Source organism: Gopherus evgoodei, unplaced genomic scaffold (assembly GCF_007399415.2).
Source record: "Gopherus evgoodei ecotype Sinaloan lineage unplaced genomic scaffold, rGopEvg1_v1.p scaffold_32_arrow_ctg1, whole genome shotgun sequence".
Lineage (NCBI taxonomy): Eukaryota > Metazoa > Chordata > Testudines > Testudinidae > Gopherus > Gopherus evgoodei.
The window spans coordinates 6,759,602-6,776,550 of NW_022059994.1; the positions used below are offsets into that span (position 1 = coordinate 6,759,602).

The window sequence follows — 16,949 nt, forward strand, 5'->3', positions numbered from 1 at the left end:
CTGGGCTGGCAGGGGCTGTGGGTCAGGAGTGAGGGGCACCAGCAGAGCTGGGGGGGGGGGGGCAAGGCTGCGCTAGCAGGGGCTGCAGGTCGGGAGTGAGGGGCACCCCCCAGTTTCATTGACAGTTTCTTTAGTCACGTGCTCTCAGGGCTGCTCCCTTTCACGTGGGTTGTGCTGCCCCCTGGTGGCCGCTCTGGCCAATTGCAGCCACTCCACATGGACCAGACGCCTGGGTCCCTGTCCCCCGCCCGGACGCCTGGGTTCACTAACCCTCTCCCCTACCCTCTAGGGGACGGCTTGCGCTGCTACACCTGCCTGTTCCCCACCATCGCGCCCCTGGACTGCCTGAAGTTCATCATCCCCTGCGCCTCGCTGCGGCGCTGCCTCACCTCCGTCGCCATGGGCCGCCGAGGTCAGTCCGGCTGGCCAAGCACTGGCCCCATCGGGCGGGGTGGGGGGACTCAGCAGTGCCTGCGGAACTCCCTGCTGCTGGATTTCAGGGAGCCAGGTTCCGGGGGCTGAGCCGGGGTTACTGGGACTGGATGATGGTGGGAGCGGTGGGATCCCCGGCCGCAGGGGCTGGGAAGTGGCAGGAGGGCTGCCTTCAGTCTCTGTCTCACTCCCTCCCTCCCCTGCCCCCCAGGTGCCCTGGAGCTGGTCAGCTATGAGAAGAGCTGTGGGGAGGCCAAGCTCTGTGGGATCTGGGGGATGCGCTGGCTGCTGGGGGCCAATTTCACCTACTCCACGGCCTGCTGCTCCAGCAACCTCTGCAACGGAGGTGCCCGCCCGGCCTGGGGGGCACTGGGGATCATCCTGCCCCCCGCCCTGCTGCTCTGAGACCCCCCCCACTGCCTGGGGCCTCAGCCCCTGAACCCAGCTCTCAGAGCCCCCCCCCCGCCCTGCCCTGGGACCCCCCATCCTCCAGCAGCTCTGAGACCTTCTCTCCAAGTCCCGCCCTCCTCCCCCCCACCATCCCAGCTCCTTCTCAGCCCCACTGCTGAGGCTCTGCCCCACTCCAAAACCCATTGATAGCCTCCTCTCAACCCACCCCACAGCACCTGGGACCCCTCCTCTTCCCCCTCTGTCCCCCCCTTGAAAGCCCCAACATGCCTCCTCCAAGACTGACTCCTCCCTCTGAAGATATGTGCCCTCCCCCCCCCGAACTGTGCTTGGGAAATAAAGAGTTAAAAGCCGCCCCCTGGGGGGTGACTGATTGGAGGAAACGGGGCGGGGTGAAACTGGGGGAGGGGTTACAGAGTATTGGAGTTGGTGGGGGAAGTGGGATGAAGTTAGTGGTGGTTTCAAGGCCCCACCGATGGCTCTGCCCCACTTCCTAGCGCTAACCAGGTGGGGCCTCGAAGTGTCCGGCTACCTCTAGCCATGTGACCACTGCCAACCAATCAGAAGCTCTGAACCCTCCCGCTCCCAAATACTGCCCCCCCCAACTGCTCCAAGCTTCATACCCCCAGCACCAGTCCTGGTCTCTCCCCACCACGCAGGCGCTGGGAGGGAAGCAGGGCCCCTAGGGGTGAGCGCCCCACACTGCCGTCCCGGACGCCTGGGTCCCATTCTTGGTCTCCAGCTCCTTAGGGGTGAGCACCCCACTCTGCCGTCCTGGACGCCTGGGTCCCATTCTCAGTCTCCAGCTCCCTAGGGGTGAGCGCCCTGCGCTGCCATCCCGGACACCTGGGTCCCATTCTCGGTCTCCAGCTCCCTAGGGGTGAGCGCCCCACGCTGCTGTCCCGGACGCCTGGGTCCCATTCTCAGTCTCCAGCTCCCTAGGGGTGAGCGCCCTGCGCTGCCATCCCGGACACCTGGGTCCCATTCTCGGTCTCCAGCTCCCTCGGGGTGAGCGCCCCACGCTGCTGTCCCGGACGCCTGGGTCCCATTCTCAGTCTCCAGCTCCCTAGGGGTGAGCGCCCTGCGCTGCCATCCCGGACACCTGGGTCCCATTCTCGGTCTCCAGCTCCCTAGGGGTGAGCGCCCCACACTGCCGTTCCGGACGCCTGGGTCCCATTCTCAGTCTCCAGCTCCCTAGGGGTGAGCACCCCACACTGCCGTTCCGGACGCCTGGGTCCTATTCTTCGTCTCCAGCTCCTTAGGGGTGAGCATCCCACGCTGCTGTCCCGGACGCCTGGGTCCCATTCTCAGTCTCCAGCTCCCTAGGGGTGAGCGCCCCACGCTGCTGTCCCGGATGCCTGGGTCCCATTCTCAGTCTCCAGCTCCCTAGGGGTGAGCGCCCTGCGCTGCCATCCCGGACACCTGGGTCCCATTCTCGGTCTCCAGCTCCCTAGGGGTGAGCGCCCCACGCTGCTGTCCCGGATGCCTGGGTCCCATTCTCAGTCTCCAGCTCCCTAGGGGTGAGCGCCCTGCGCTGCCATCCCAGATGCCTGGGTCCCATTCTCAGTCTCCAGCTCCCTAAGGGTGAGCGCGCCACGCTGCTGTCCCGGACGCCTGGGTCCCATTCTCAGTCTCCAGCTCCCTAGGGGTGAGCGCCCCACGCTGCCATCCCGGACACCTGGGTCCCATTCTCAGTCTCCAGCTCCCTAGGGGTGAGCGCCCCACGCTGCCGTCCCGGACGCCTGGGTCCTATTCCCGGTCTCCAGCTCCCTAGGGGTGAGCGCCCCACGCTGCCATCCCAGACACCTGGGTCCCATTATTGGTCTTGCGCTGCCATCTCAGACACCTGAGTCCTATTCTCCAGCCCCCTCTCCAGCCCCCTAGGGATGACAGCCCTTTGCTGCCATCCCGGACACCTGGGTCCCCTCCCCTCCCCTCCCCCCGACTCTCATGACTTCAACAAGGGGAGTTTTAAAGGTTTATTTAACAGGTTTAACATTTCAGCGCGAATCCCCTGCCCCCCTCTGGGCCAAGTACAGACCCCCCGAAATCAGCCCCCCCCCTCCTCCGGGCTCTGCAGCCCCCATGCTGGGGTGAGGCCCCCCGGCCCCCTGGGCTATTTCAGGGCCTTGGCCACCGTCTCATAGGCCAGTTCGATCTCCTCGGCATCGGGGCAGGTGCTGGCGAATTCCTCGCGGGCGTAGGCATTTCGCAGGTACCGGTGGATCCCCTCCAGCGCCTCTGGGATGGTGAATCCCCGATACTTCTTACACACCACCTGGGGGGTGGGGGAATGGGGGTCAGGCCAGGCCAGGCCAGGCCAGGCCAGGGCCCACGGAGCCCTGGGGACTGACGGCCTGACCCACGGCCCTACAACTCCACAGCCTGACCCACGGCCCTATAGCTAAACCCACAGCCTGACCCACGGCCCCACAGCTAGATCCACGTCCCCACCCAGGGCCCAACCCATGACCCTATAGCTGGATCCATGGCCCCTCGCACAGCCTGACCCATGGCCTGACCCACAGAGCTATAGATAAACCACAGTCCTGCACCTAGATCCTGTACTAAACCCACAGCCGGCCCCACAGATACAGAGGTTAGTAAAAGATCGAGAAAGCACCAGCCAGACCCATCCGTCCCGCGCTCACCGGCTGCTCCCAGATTCTCAGCCAGGAGCTGGAGCCCCCGAGAGCGACAGAGCCGGGGAGAGAGTGAAACGCTGTCCCGGGCACGACGCGAAGCCTGAAAACCAGCCCCAGAGACAGCCCGGCTGCAGGATCCTGAGCTACCGAGCACGGCCCTGGGGCCAGAGGAGAGCGCCCCCTGCTGCCCCCGCCCCGCAGCACAGCGCCCCCCGCCCTACAGCAGAGCGCCCCCTGCTGCCCCCCCAGCCCGCAGTGCCGCACCCCCTAGTGCCACACGGGGCCCAGTCCTGCCTGCCTATGCACAGCGCCCCCTGCTGCCCCCACCCTGCTCAGCGCCCCCTTCTGCCCCCCACCCTGCAGCACAGTGCCCCCCACTCTGCAGCACCACGCCCCCTTCTGCCCCCCACCCCGCAGCGCTGTGCCCCCTTCTCTGCCCCCCTGCAGCGCCGCGCCCCCTGGTGCCCCTGTCCCGCAGCAGTGCCCACCACCCTGCAGCGCTGCACCCCCTGCTGCCCCCTACCCCGCAGAGCCGCGCCCCTATCCCACAGCACAGCACCCCCTACTGCCCCCTACCCCGCAGCACCGCGCCCCCTGCTGCCCACACCCCGCAGCGCCATGCCCCCTGCTGCCCCCACCGGCCGTGGCTGGAAGCGGCGCCTCCTGGTGGCTGGCCCCAGCCCCGCGCCCCCTGCTGCCTCCCGCCGGCCATGGCCGGGAGTGGCGCCCCCTGGTGGCCAGCCCCAGCCTCGTGCCCCCTGCTGGCCGTGGTTGGGAGCGGCGCCCTCTGCTGGCCGGCCTCGGCCCCACGCCCCCTGCTGCCCCCCTCTGGCCGTGGCTGGGAGCGGCACCCCCCCTCTGGCCGTGGCTGGGAGCAGCGCCCCCTGGTGGCTGGCCCCGGCCCTGCGCCCCCTGCTGCCCCCCGCCCCAGCCCCGCGCCCCCTGCTGGCCGTGGCTGGGAGCAGCGCCCCCTGGTGGCCGACCCCGGCCCCACGCCCCCTGCTGCCCCCTGCTGGCCGTGGCTGGGAGTGGCGCCCCCTGCTGGCTGTGGCTGGGAGAGGTGCCCCCTGGTGGCTGGCCCCAGCCCCGCACCCCCTGCTGCCCCCTGCTGGCCGTGGCTGGGAGAGGCGCCCCCTGGTGGCTGGCCCCGGCCCCACGCCCCCTGCTGCCCCCTGCTGGCCGTGGCTGGGAGCGGCGCCCCCACCTGGACGATGTGCAGCTTGGGCAGCAGGTTGCAGTCGGCCAGCGTCAGCTCGTCCCCGTCCAGGAACTTGCGGCTCGAGCGGGTCTCGTCCTCGGCACTCGTCTCGTCCAGCTCGTCCGGCAGCGGCGCCATCAGGTAACTGTTCAGCACCGTGAGCGCCTTCAGCAGCCCCTTCTCCAGCACTGGGGGCGGGGGGACAGGCAGCCAATGAGACGCACAAGCAGATGGAGGGCAGCCAATCAGAAGGGAACGTTATCGGAATGGGGAAGACAGAAAGGCAGCCAATGGGAATCCAGGGGAGATGGAGGGCAGCCAATCAGAAGAGAGGATGAAGGAAGCGGGATAGAAAAAGAGGTGGCCAATGAAAACAGAGCAGAAACGGAGGACAACCAATCAGAAGAGGAGGTCATGAGAGTGGGGCAGTCAGAAGGGCAGCCAATGGGAATCCAGGGTGTGACATCCAGCCAGTCACAAGAGGGTAAAGGGGGGGAAGCCAATGAGAATCAATAAGGAGATATGTGGCAGCCAATCAAAAGGGGGAGAAGCTCACGGGAGCAGAGAGGCAAACAATCAAAATCCAGGGAAGCTGGGAGCCAGCCAATGAGTGTCAAGGCGAGGTCAGAGGCAGCCAGTCAGAGGAAAAGGTAACCCAGGAAGGCCAAGAATGTAGCCAATGAGAATCTAGTGCAGATGAGGGGGCACCAATCAGAAGAGAGGGTAATGGAGGCAGCCAATGAAAATCAAAGCAAGATCAGGGCGATCCAATGGCAGACAGCGGCAGCCAATGAGACCCAAGGGAAGACCAAGGAGCGACCAATGAGAGGCGACAGAGGGATTGTATTAACAGAGAGAAGGAGCCAATTAGAATGAGGAAGGAACACAAGGGGCAGCCAATGAGAGGACAGAGCTGGAACCAACCAGAACCAAGGAGAGAGGAGCTGGCAAGGGGACATGTCCAATCAGAACTGAGAGGAGACGATGCCGCCAAGAGAGGGAGCCAATGAGAAGCAGGGTGTGATGTGGGGTGGCCAATGAGACTGAGGGAAAGAGACACAGAGGGGCCAACCAATGACAAGAGGCAGCCAAGAGAAAGAGCCAATGAGAACAAGAGACAGATAAGTAGTGGCAGAGAGCCAGCCAATGGGAATGGGGGGGGGCAGCCAATGGAAACAAAGTGGAGTCAGACAGGCCACCAAGGAGAAAAGCAGGAGATGGGGGAGGGTGAAGGTTTGCCCAGGAAGCAGCCAATGGCAAGACAGAGAGCGACCTGGGGCAGCCAATGAGAAGTGAGGGGTTTCCCCTCCCCCTCCCCCAGGGGGATTCCCCTTCATCCCTCCCCCTGCCCCAGGGATCCCCCTCCCCCACTCACCGAGGTCCTGCGCCGGGTTCGAGTTCTTGATGTAGGCGGAGAACTTGGCGAAGATGTCGAGCCCGGCGGTGTTGGACTCGGGGTTACGGGCGGCCAACCTGGGGTATCTGGGGGGGCAGTGAAAGATGCAGGCATGTGGGATCCCCCCTCCTTTGTCATCCATCCCCCCAGACACCCCTTCCTCACACACTCCAGCCCCCCCACACCTCCCCTCCAGCCTCCAAAACCTGCCCCGATACCCCTCCCTAGTGACCTCCACACTCAGAAGATCCAGCTCCCCCACCCTCCAAAAAACAGGAAACACACCCCTCCCCCACCCCGGAAAGCCCCTCTCCAGAGTTCTCAGATCCCCCATTTCAGCGACACGGTGGGCGGAGCAACCCACCAGGTGCGGGGATCGTTCCTTCCCCAGTGACCAGCGGAACTCCCTGCCACATGACAGGAGTCCCATCCGGCCCTTCCCCCGCACACGCTCCCTGCCACCCTGGCCCGGCTCCTTGGCACGTACTTGGGGGGACACAGCACCTCCTCCAGGAACTCCTCAATCTTGTTAGTGTCGGTCCGGACCTCGGTCCCGTACATCAGGAAGGGGAGCTGCCCGCCCGGGCAAAGCTTCTGAACCGTCTCAGTCCTCCTGCAATGAGAGGCGGGGGCTGCAGGTCGGGAGTGAGGGGCACTGGCAGGGTGGGCAGGGGGCTGTGGGTCGAGAGTGAGGGGCACCAACAGAGCTCGGGGGGACTCAGCTAGCAGGGGCTGCGGGTTGGGAGTGAGGGGAACTGGCAGAGCTGGGAGGGCAGGGGCTGTGGGTCAGGAGTGAGGGGCACCAGCACAGTGGGCAGGGCAGGGGGCTGTGAGTCAGGAGTGAGGGGCACCAGCACGGTGGGCAGGGCAGGGGGCTGTGGGTCAGGAGTGAGGGGCACCGACAGAGCTCGGTGGGACTCAGCTAGCAGGGGCTGCGGGTCGGGATTGAGGGGCAGCGGCAGAGCTGGGGGAGCTGGGCTGGCAGGGGCTGCGGGTCGGGAGTGAGGGGAACTGGCAGGGTGGGCGGGACAGGGGGCTGTGGGTCAGGAGTGAGGGGCACCAGCACGGTGGGCGGGGTAGGGGGCTGTGGGTCAGGAGTGAGGGGCACCGACAGAGCTCAGGGGGACTCAGCTAGCAGGGCTGCGGGTCGGGATTGAGGGGCAGCGGCAGAGCTGAGGGAGCTGGGCTGGCAGGGGCTGTGGGTCGGGAGTGAGGAGCAGCGGCGGAGCTGGGGGAGCTGGGCTGGCAGGGGCTGCGGGTCGGGAGTGAGGGGAACTGGCAGGGTGGGCGGGACAGGGGGCTGTGGGTCAGGAGTGAGGGGCACCAGCACGGTGGGCAGGGCAGGGGGCTGTGGGTCAGGAGTGAGGGGCACCAGCACGGTGGGCGGGGTAGGGGGCTGTGGGTCAGGAGTGAGGGGCACCGACAGAGCTCAGGGGGACTCAGCTAGCAGGGCTGCGGGTCGGGATTGAGGGGCAGCGGCAGAGCTGGGGGAGCTGGGCTGGCAGGGGCTGCGGGTCGGGAGTGAGGGGAACTGGCAGGGTGGACGGGACAGGGGGCTGTGGGTCAGGAGTGAGGGGCACCAGCACGGTGGGCAGGGCAGGGGGCTGTGGGTCAGGAGTGAGGGGCACCGACAGAGCTCGGGGGGACTCAGCTAGCAGGGGCTGCGGGTCGGGATTGAGGGGCAGCGGCAGAGCTGGGGGAGCTGGGCTGGCAGGGGCTGCGGGTCGGGAGTGAGGGCACCGGCCACGTCTCACCGTTTCGTGTCCACCGTGGTGACGTTGAAGGTGACGCCTTTGAGCCACAGAACCATGAACAGCCGCTGGGAGAAGGGGCAGTTCCCGATCTTGGCCCCATCGCTGCCAGCCTGGCACAGAGCAGAGGGGTCTCAGCATCCACCCAGTGCCCGGCCCCACCTCCCCCGGGCCCAGAGAGGGGAAGGATCGTCCCCAGAGCTTCCACCTGCCCACCCCTGTCCTGCCCTGGAGCTGCCACCCCACAATGGGGCAGTGCTGCCCCGCCCCCGGCGTTATATAGGCTGCAATACCGGCAGCCACCACCAGGTGGCGCCCCCTTGCTAGACAGACCCGTAGGGGGTGTGGCTGCCATACCCGCCTTGGTCACCAGGTGGCGCCCCCTTGCTAGACAGACCCGTAGGGGGTGTGGCTGCCATACCCGCCTTGGCCACCAGGCGGCGCCCCCTTGCTAGACAGACCCATAGGGGGTGTGGCTGCCATACCAGCCTTGGCCACCAGGTGGCGATCTAAACCTGCCCTGTAGGGACCCTGCAGCGGGTTCCCCTTTTCAAGTCCCCATGGCCCCCTCGGCTCCCCCAGGGGCTGTGCTCCTCCGCTCACCCCCTCCTGCTCAGTGCCATGGGGGCGGGGCAGGGACTGGATCTCCAGGGATATGGGGGGAGGTGCACCCCATGGGGGGGGAGGCGCTGACTGACAGGCCCTCTCCTGACAGTGCCTTGGGGGCTGATGGGGGGGAGGGGTGCTGGGGGCGGGGGTAGCAGCAGGAAAGGGAAGGACCTGTGGGGTGAGCTGGAGTCTGCAGCGGGGCAGGGAGGCAGCGATGTCTCAGGGTAGGAGGGGATGGGGTGGGTGCAGAGAGGAGGTGGTGTCTATGGGTGGCAGGGGTGGGGGCAGGAAGGGTTGTCTGGGGCACGAGGGGATGGGGTAGGGGCAAAGAGGAGGGGATGTCTATGGGGGACGGGAGGCAGGGGTCTCTGGGACAGGAGGGGGTGTTGGGGGCTGGTAGGAGTGTGAGGTTCAGGGCAGGAGGAGGGGCACAGATCTCTCGCTGTTGGGGAGGGAGTTGGCTGGGGGGTTAACCCCCCCGCCCCCTCCAGTTCAGGGGGCCACAGGACACCCTGCCCCCCCCCAACGCAGGGGTCACAGGGCACGGCCCTGGAAACAGGATCCCGCTCCTGAGCCAGATCCTGCTGCCTGTTGCCAACACCCGCCAGGCCCCCAGCGAGTTGCCAGGGAGATGCCTGGCAACCAGCCTCCTCCACCAGGTGACAGGCAGAGCCCGTTACTGGGCAGCTGCTTCACACTCGCTCTTTCTACCAGCACCCACAACCGGTGCCTTTGGAAACACAACCTGACACACACAACTACCCCTGCAAAGGGTGGCTACAGTGACACAAGGCCCCACCCCTCTCGTCTGGGCCACACCCACAGCCGGTTGCTGTACAAACAGGTCACACCCACACACAAGGTGTCAGGCCTGCTGGGTTGCCATGGAGAACAATACACTCTGTCCAGTGATGGTTATTACAGAGACACACCTGCCCCTCCCTGCTATAGCTGGCAAACCCGGACGCCTGGGTTCTCTCCCTGGCTCTGGTAGGGGAGTAGGGTCTGGTGGTCAGAGCAGAGGGGGCTGGGAGCCAGGACTCGTTTCTCTCCCTGGCTCTGGGAGGGGAATGGGGTCTAGTGGTTAGAGCAGGGGGGGCTGGGAGCCAGGACTCCTGGGTTCGATTTTTTGATTGACTACCTGTCTCTGGATGAGGGGTGGGACATGGGGCCTTCCCCATCTTGGGGCCTCCAGCTCTGACCCAGCCCCAGAGCAGGAGCCCAGCTGGCTGGGGAGGGGGGGAGGCGCAGCGGGGGATGGGATCCGACTCAGGCTGGGTTTATGGGTTTACTTTGAGCCAGGGAGGGGGAGGCAGTCGGTGGCTTTGGGGACGATTCATCCCTAGCCAAGTCCCAGTAGAAAAATGTTAATGCTGGGCAGGGAGTAGCAGGGGGTGAGGAGTGAGGGGCACTGGCAGAGCTGGGGGGGGGCAGGCCTGGGATATCGGGGCATCGGGTCAGGAGTGAGGGGCGCTGACAGCCCTGGGGCCGGGGAGAGACTGGGGCTGGGCTATCAGGGGCAGTGGGTTGGGAGTGAGGGGCACCAGTAGACCTGGGTGTGTGTCATATGCCCTGTACCATGAAGTGCTGCAGTGATTCCCCTTTGACTATCCCCTCCCTGCTCTCCCCTGTGGGTCCAAGCCCCCAGCATCCACCTTCACCCAGTCCTCAAACAACCAGATCCCTGAGATAACGCCCGGCACCCCCATTCCCACCTCCAATCTGTCCCCCCTCCTCCTGGGCCGGCGGGCCCCATCCCTGCCTGACAGTCTGAGAAAAGGAAATGCAGGGCCTGTCCCTTTAAAACCAGCCCCCCTTTCCGTGTAACGCCCCCCCCCCGTCCTTACATCAGCCCTGGAGGGACATTCCAGCCCCAGGGACTCCAGGAGGGTTTTATAGGGAGACTCGCCCTTCCCAGGTATAATCTGGCCAGGCGGAGCTGGGAAACGTTGCGTCAACCCGAGGCAGGTTCTTTACTGCGCAGTGGTTGTGGCCCGCTCACCCCCTTCCCTACAGTGATGTCATCCCAGCAGGTTATTTCAGTCACATTCCTTCACCCCCTTGGGTTAAATGGTTCCTTCCTCTAACTTCAGTCATCCCCCCCCCATCATGGATCTGCTGCGGGGGGTCAGCAGGGGGCACCGGGCTGCAGGGAGCAGGGAGGGGGATCAGCAGGGGGTGCCGGGCTGCAGGGAGGGGGGGTTGGCAGGGGGTGCCGGGCTGCGGGGAGGAAGGTGGGGGTCAGCAGGGGGCACCGGGCTGCGGGGAGCAGGACAGGGGGTCAGCAGGGGGTGCTGGGCTGCGGGGAGCCGGGTGGGGGTCAGCAGGGGGCACCGGGCTGCAGGGAGCAGGACAGGGGGTCAGCAGGGGGTGCTGGGCTGCAGGGAGCAGGGAGGGGGCTGAGCAGGGGGCGCTGGGCTGCGGGGAGCAGGGTGGGGGTCAGCAGGGGGTGCTGGGCTGCGGGGAGCCCGGTGGGGGGTCAGCAGGGGGTGCTGGGCTGCGGGGAGCAGGGAGGGGGGGTTGACAGGGGTTGCTGGGCTGCGGGGAGCAGGGTGGGGGTCAGCAGGGGGTGCCAGGCTGCAGGGAGCCGGGTGGGGGGTCAGCAGGGGGCGCCGGGCTGCAGGGAGCAGGGCGGGGGGGGGGTTGGCGGGGGAGCAGGGTGGGGGTCAGCAGGGGGTGCCAGGCTGCAGGGAGCCGGGTGGGGGGTCAGCAGGGGGCGCCGGGCTGCGGGGAGCAGGGCGGGGGGGGGGTTAGAAGGGGGTGCTGGGCTGCAGGGAGCCGGGTGGGGGGTCAGCAGGGGGCAGGGCAGGCGGCTTGTCTGGGGCCTTTCTAGAATCAGGGACCCGCACCAGGTGCTGCACAGACACGTAAGGAGAGAGGCAGGCCCTGTCCTGACGAATTTACTCTCTACCTAGAGAAACCAGAGAGAAATCAGATCCCCATTCAACAGATGGAAAAACTGAGGCACAAGAGATCGAGTGACTTTCCCAGGGTCCTCCCTCCTAGGACTGGGGAGAAAACCCAGGAGTCCTGGCTCCCTACCCTGCTGATCTAACCCACCAGCCCCCACGCCCCTCCCAGTGCCAGGGACAGAACCCAGGAGTCCTGGCTCTCCAAGCCCCCCCTCTAACCCAGCAGGCCTCACTCCCCTCCCACACCGGAGTCCTGTTCTGCTGTAACTAAAGTTACACTAATTTGCAGCCACTCTGAAGTTCCAGGCGCCGCACCCCAGGGAGTGGGTGAGCCCAGCCCACGGAAACCAGCCCTCAGCCCTGTTTGGATTTTAAACAGACAAAGAAAATCTGGTCCAGGAACCTGCTCCAGGGGAAAACAACAGGAGACAAGCAGGGGTAGCTAGGAAGGAAAACCAGACACAGGAGGGACCATGCACCACTGAGGATAGAACCCAGGAGTCCGGGCTCTGAGCACCTCCTTCTCTAACCACTAGCCCTCACTCCCCTCCCAGAGCCAGGGAGAGAACCCAGGAGTCCTGGCTCCCAGCCCCCTGCTCTAATCACTAGCCCCTCCCTTCCTCTCCCCTGGGAGAGAAGCCAAGAGTCCTGTTTTGTATCCCTGCCCCACCCTGATCCAGACATACACACAGGAAAGAGGAAGAAAAAGATAGAAAGAGGGGAACAGAACAGACACGGCAAGAAAGAAAGAAAGTCAAAGGAGGAGACAGAGCAGAAGGAAAGGCCGTGGCTGCGTTACTCAGCTGCTGGGGCGTACAAAGCTCGTATAAAGTTTGGATTAAGATCTCCCGGGGGTGAGATTTATGGGGCGGGGGCCTCCTACTAGGGAGGGAGAGAAAAGAGGAGTGGGACAGAGCCGTGAGAGAGGCAGACAGTTTAATAGAGCCCATCCCCAAGCACAGCCCAGTTAAACCGGCCAGCAAGCGAGAGAACGAAAGGCAGGCAGAGAAGGAGGGAAGGAGAGCGAAACAGAAGAGGAACTGGACAGACCCCCCCCAGCTGTGTAAACAGAAGCAGCCCCAGTTTGATTGTCCAAGGTGGATCTTCAGACCAGTTGAAAAGTTTTCCTCCAATGAACTTTTCCCCAGATCAAATGTTTCAAACTGCTGGCAAAAAAAATGGTTCCAGCTGAATCACTGGTTTTTCCCCATCTCGGTTCAAAAATTGGCCCAGTTTCGGGTGTTGCAAACCCCGCCCCAGGCACACTGGCTTCTGAGCGGCTTTATTTCGGTTTAGCTTAGGCCACTTGCTCACCACCGGCCTTGTTTACATGGGAAACTCGCTTCAGTGTTTGAACAGATGCAGGTGCTCCGGGGATGCGTTGGGCGGCCTGGTGGTGGTTTCATGTCACCTTACGTGACAGAGTTGAGTCTTTCGGCCGCATGGCCAATTAATTCGAGTTGGCTGCATTCGAGATAGCGTAGTCGAGCTGCAGTGAGACTGCCCACAGGACAAATTAACTCCCAAGATCCCCAGAGCGGGCGAATTAGCCGCTGATCAGTTGCGCCGTTTCAACCCGAAGCCTCAGACTAAACCCAAAACGGCTTTCAAATCATGCGCGAATTTGAGAGTTTGAACATTTTTCATTCCCAAATTGGGACGAAAAGCCAAAATCTCAACATTTTACGCCACCCGGAAATCTGACCAAAAAACCCGCTTCTGGTGAATCAAAACATTTGGTTCATTTCAAAGTGTTTCTTTTCGGTCTGGATCTTTTTAAAACTCAAACTTCCAACCCAAAAGTCATTTCCAAGCGAAAGCCAAAGCTTTTCATTCCAAGAATGGCAAAAAACAGGATGGGTCAACATTCGCCAAACTTTTCCCCCCGATTTTTTCACCCCGGAACAGAAACGTTCATTGAAATTGACACTTTCACAAAGGAATGTAGGTGCTGGGAAACTGGGGTTCCCCTCATAGTGAAAAATGTTTCATGGAGAAAATTCTCCCGCACCCCGTACAGTCTTTGGGCCAAGCCAGGCACGAGTAACGCTGCACTCAGGGGAAGATTAATCCAGGACTTAAGTGCTTTCATTAACCCTACAGCTCGTCGTGATTTTTCAACAGCTCTTTTTGCATTAAAAAGTGTCACTTTGTCGAAAACGTCGGCAAAACAGGATCGGTTTTGACAAATCGCCGACTCAAAAGAAAACTACCGACAAAAGTTGTGGCTACATTTTCGAAACAAAACCAAACAACTCCGGTTTTACGATTCAAACCAGCTTTTTATTGGGACACCTTAAACTAATCAGACCAAAACAGTTTTTTTTAAAGTTTGAAAACAGGAATTCAACATTTTGATTAACCCAAACTGACCAAACGTTTGGGGGTTTTCAGTCACGTCTGGTGGAAATGGCCACTTTTCTCTCTCCATGCAAAGCTTTAAGATATTCGTGGGCTGGGGAAGCCAGCAGCAACCCAGCTCGGCTGGACGTGGGCGATTTCAAATCAGGTTAAAAGCGTCTCAAAGCAGTTTGTATCTGAGGGAGGCAAAACCGCTGTAAAATCACGTGCTGTGCCGTGGGAATTCAGATCTAGCAAGGGCAAACGGCTGGAAGTTGAAACTGGACAAAGTCAGAGGGGAAAGAAGGTGTAAATTTTTTTAACTGGGAGGGGAATTAACCACTCGGACAACTTGCTGACGGAGATGGTAGAGTCTCCGGTTTTAATTCAAGATGCAAAGATCTGCCCAGGCTGGGCCAGGAATCAACGCAAGGAAGTGCCAGGTCTGCGTCAAACAGACGCTGGATCACAACGGATCCTCAAATCTAGGAATTTCGCAGCCCCTCCGGGGGCTGAATATTAAAGCACAGGAGTCCAGGTGCTGAATAAACGGTGGACGTCAACGGAGAGCAGCGAGCTCAGGGCTCCTGATGCTCGGTGGTTTTCGATTTGGGCGTAGGCCAGGCCGGAGAGAAACAAAACACACCCGCCGCCGAGGGAATGAAAGCCATGCAAAGAGGCCGTGTGTATTTGCATCCGGTGCTAACTTTAGCCTCTATCAGTCTGACTTTCCCACCTGGGCCAGTCCTGCACGAGTGTCTTCTGCCGAGCCCGTGACACCCCAGCCACGCTTGGAAACGTCTTACACGCAGATCTCAGAGCGGGATCAGGCCGGAGCTGGGGCGGCCACGGCAGATTGCTCAGTTCCTTGGTCATTTTGAAAAGGTGGTTGGGGGGGGGGGATTAATTGGGGCTGGGGTCAGACAAAGCTTCTTTCTGGTCGAACGCCCGGCTGACGAAGCAGTTTCATTTTCAACCCTTTCAGCGTCGGAGGAGAGGAAGGATGCAGGCCGCAAAGTTAATTTCTCCCCCACCAAAAAACTAAATGAATCGAAAAGCTTCGAATTTTTCTAAGCCACAAAGCTCGTCTGAGCAGCCCCGAATTCGCGGGACACGTCGGGGTCTCCCAAGCTGCAGTTTTCGCACACACGCACCCCAAAAAGAGTTGCACCCCCAAGAAGTGCACCTAGTGATCTATAGGGTACGGGACAGACCCCGTGTGTGGTTGTGGGGTCCCGGCCCAGCACACCTTGTCCCATGGCCCACCCGGGCGTGGCCAGCTGGGGCTGTGGCATTTCGGGGCCGGAATCCGTTGAAGACACTTCCCCAAATGGGGCCGACGTGAGTCTCCGAGAGACCCCGAGAAAGAGCCGGGGGGTGGGGCGCAGGAAAGCGGGACCCACCCAGAGGCTGGGGAGGGAAAAGGAGAGCGAGGCAGAGCCAGAGGAGGAAGGCAGAAGAGGAAGGGAGGAAGTGGGGGGGGAAGTGAACCGGAGCCAGGCGAGGGGCGGGAAAGGGGGTGTGAAAAAGACAGAAGGGGGCAAAGGGGTGTGAAAAGGAGGGGAGGGGTGTGAAGAGGGAAGCACCCTGGAGGGAGGGAGACAGGAGGGGTGAAAGGAGGAGGGGGAGTGAAAAGGGGAGCGGGAAGGGTGTGCAAGACGAAGGAGAAAGGAAGGGGGCAGTGGGGGCAGGAAGGAGTCAGAGCCCCCCCACTTCAGGGGGAAGGAGGAGGGAAGTTGGTCCCCCTCCCCCCAGATAATCAGCTCCCCCCGCCCCTGGGGGGGGATTCAGAGGGCGGGGAGTAAAGTGGGGTTGGGGGGTCTCTCTGCTCCTTCCCGGGGTCTCATTCTCTGGCCCCACTCCCGTTGTGGGGGGGGGCAGGCCGGGCTCCCCCCGGGAAGGGGGGTCACAGCGGAGCGGCTCCGGAGTTTGGGGCGCCCCCCCCTTACCTTCACAAACAGCTCAACCTGCGTCTGCTCCTCGGCCATGGCCCGGGGCTGGCTCCGGGGCGGGGGGTTAGAAACGGACAAATCACCCCTGCTCCGCGGCTCGGGCGCGTTTCAAGGCTCCCCCACGGGGCGGGAAAAGCCGGGGCCGGGTCGTGGGGCGCGAATCGCCCCACTTCGGAGTCCTGCGAGCAACTCTCGGCGCAACACGGAGCCGATCCGGAGTGGCGGGTCCGCCCCGCCAGCCCCACCCAGGAAGAGAGTGAGTCACCGGGAGGGGAGGGGGCAGGCTGGGGCGGGGGGGGGTACCTCTCTCTCCTGCCAGCCCCGCCCCCTCCCTCCCTCCCTCTGCCCCCCGACCCCTCCTTCCCCGGCGCCCTCTGCCCCCCACTTTCCCCCACTTCCCGCCCTCTCCCCCTGTCCGGGACAGACAGATGGTACCAGTGAAAGATTCGAGTCCTTTGGGGGCAGCGGCAGACAGACAGAGCGGCCCCCACGGATCAGGACTCCTGGGTTCTCTCCCAGCTTTGGGAGGGGAGTGGGGTCTAGTGGTTAGAGTGTGGGGGGGCTGGGAGCCAGGACTCCTGGGTTCTCCCCGGCTCTGGGAGGGGAGTGGGGGCTGGTGGTTAGAGCAGGGGCGCTGGGAGCCAGGACTCCTGGGTTCTCCCCGGCTCTGGGAGGGGAGTGGGGGCTGGTGGTTAGAGCAGGGGCGCTGGGAGCCAGGACTCCTGGGTTCTCTCCCGGCTCTAGGAGGGGAGTGGGGGCTGGTGGGTTATAGCAGGGGGGGCTGGGAGCCAGGACTCCTGGGTTCTCTCCCAGCTTTGGGAGGGGAGTGGGGTCTAGTGGTTAGAGTGGGGGGCGCTGGGAGCCAGGACTCCTGGGTTCTCCCCGGCTCTGGGAGGGGAGTGGGGTCTAGTGGTTAGAGCAGAGGCGCTGGGAGCCAGGACTCCTGGGTTCTCCCCGGCTCTGGGAGGGGAGTGGGGGCTGGTGGTTAGAGCAGGGGCGCTGGGAGCCAGGACTCCTGGGTTCTCCCCGGCTCTGGGTCGAGCAGGGGGGCGGGTACAGGGAGGAAAGGCCCACGTGGCCGTGGCAGGGCGGAGACTTGAAGCGACACAATAAAGCGCTGTCCTGAGCCATGAATGAGCAGCCCCTGGCGAGAGGCCACGGAAATCCGGTGTCAGTCATTTCAACGGCTCACAGACCCGGGGGCCGGAAAACTGGAGGGGGGCGGGCACGGATGTAAAATCACCCCACACTGATAACTGACACCCCCCAGGGGGCTGCGGGTCGGGAGTGAGGGGCACCGGCAGGG

At 63.3% G+C, this 16,949-nt stretch overlaps 1 protein-coding gene across 1 annotated transcript; it reads right to left on the reverse strand.

Annotated features, from left to right (window-relative positions):
- Positions 1-2,896: 2,896 nt before the first annotated feature.
- On the reverse strand, positions 2,897-15,751 carry LOC115640969 (chloride intracellular channel protein 1). Its single transcript, XM_030544031.1, has 6 exons — positions 15,641-15,751; positions 7,834-7,943; positions 6,567-6,692; positions 6,059-6,165; positions 4,690-4,871; positions 2,897-3,118 (listed from the first exon to the last, which is right to left on the reverse strand). The coding sequence occupies exons 1-6, from the start codon at positions 15,677-15,679 to the stop codon at positions 2,957-2,959; spliced, it is 726 nt and encodes a 241-aa protein (XP_030399891.1). The 5' UTR covers positions 15,680-15,751; the 3' UTR covers positions 2,897-2,956.
- Between the last annotated feature and the right edge of the window lie 1,198 nt (positions 15,752-16,949).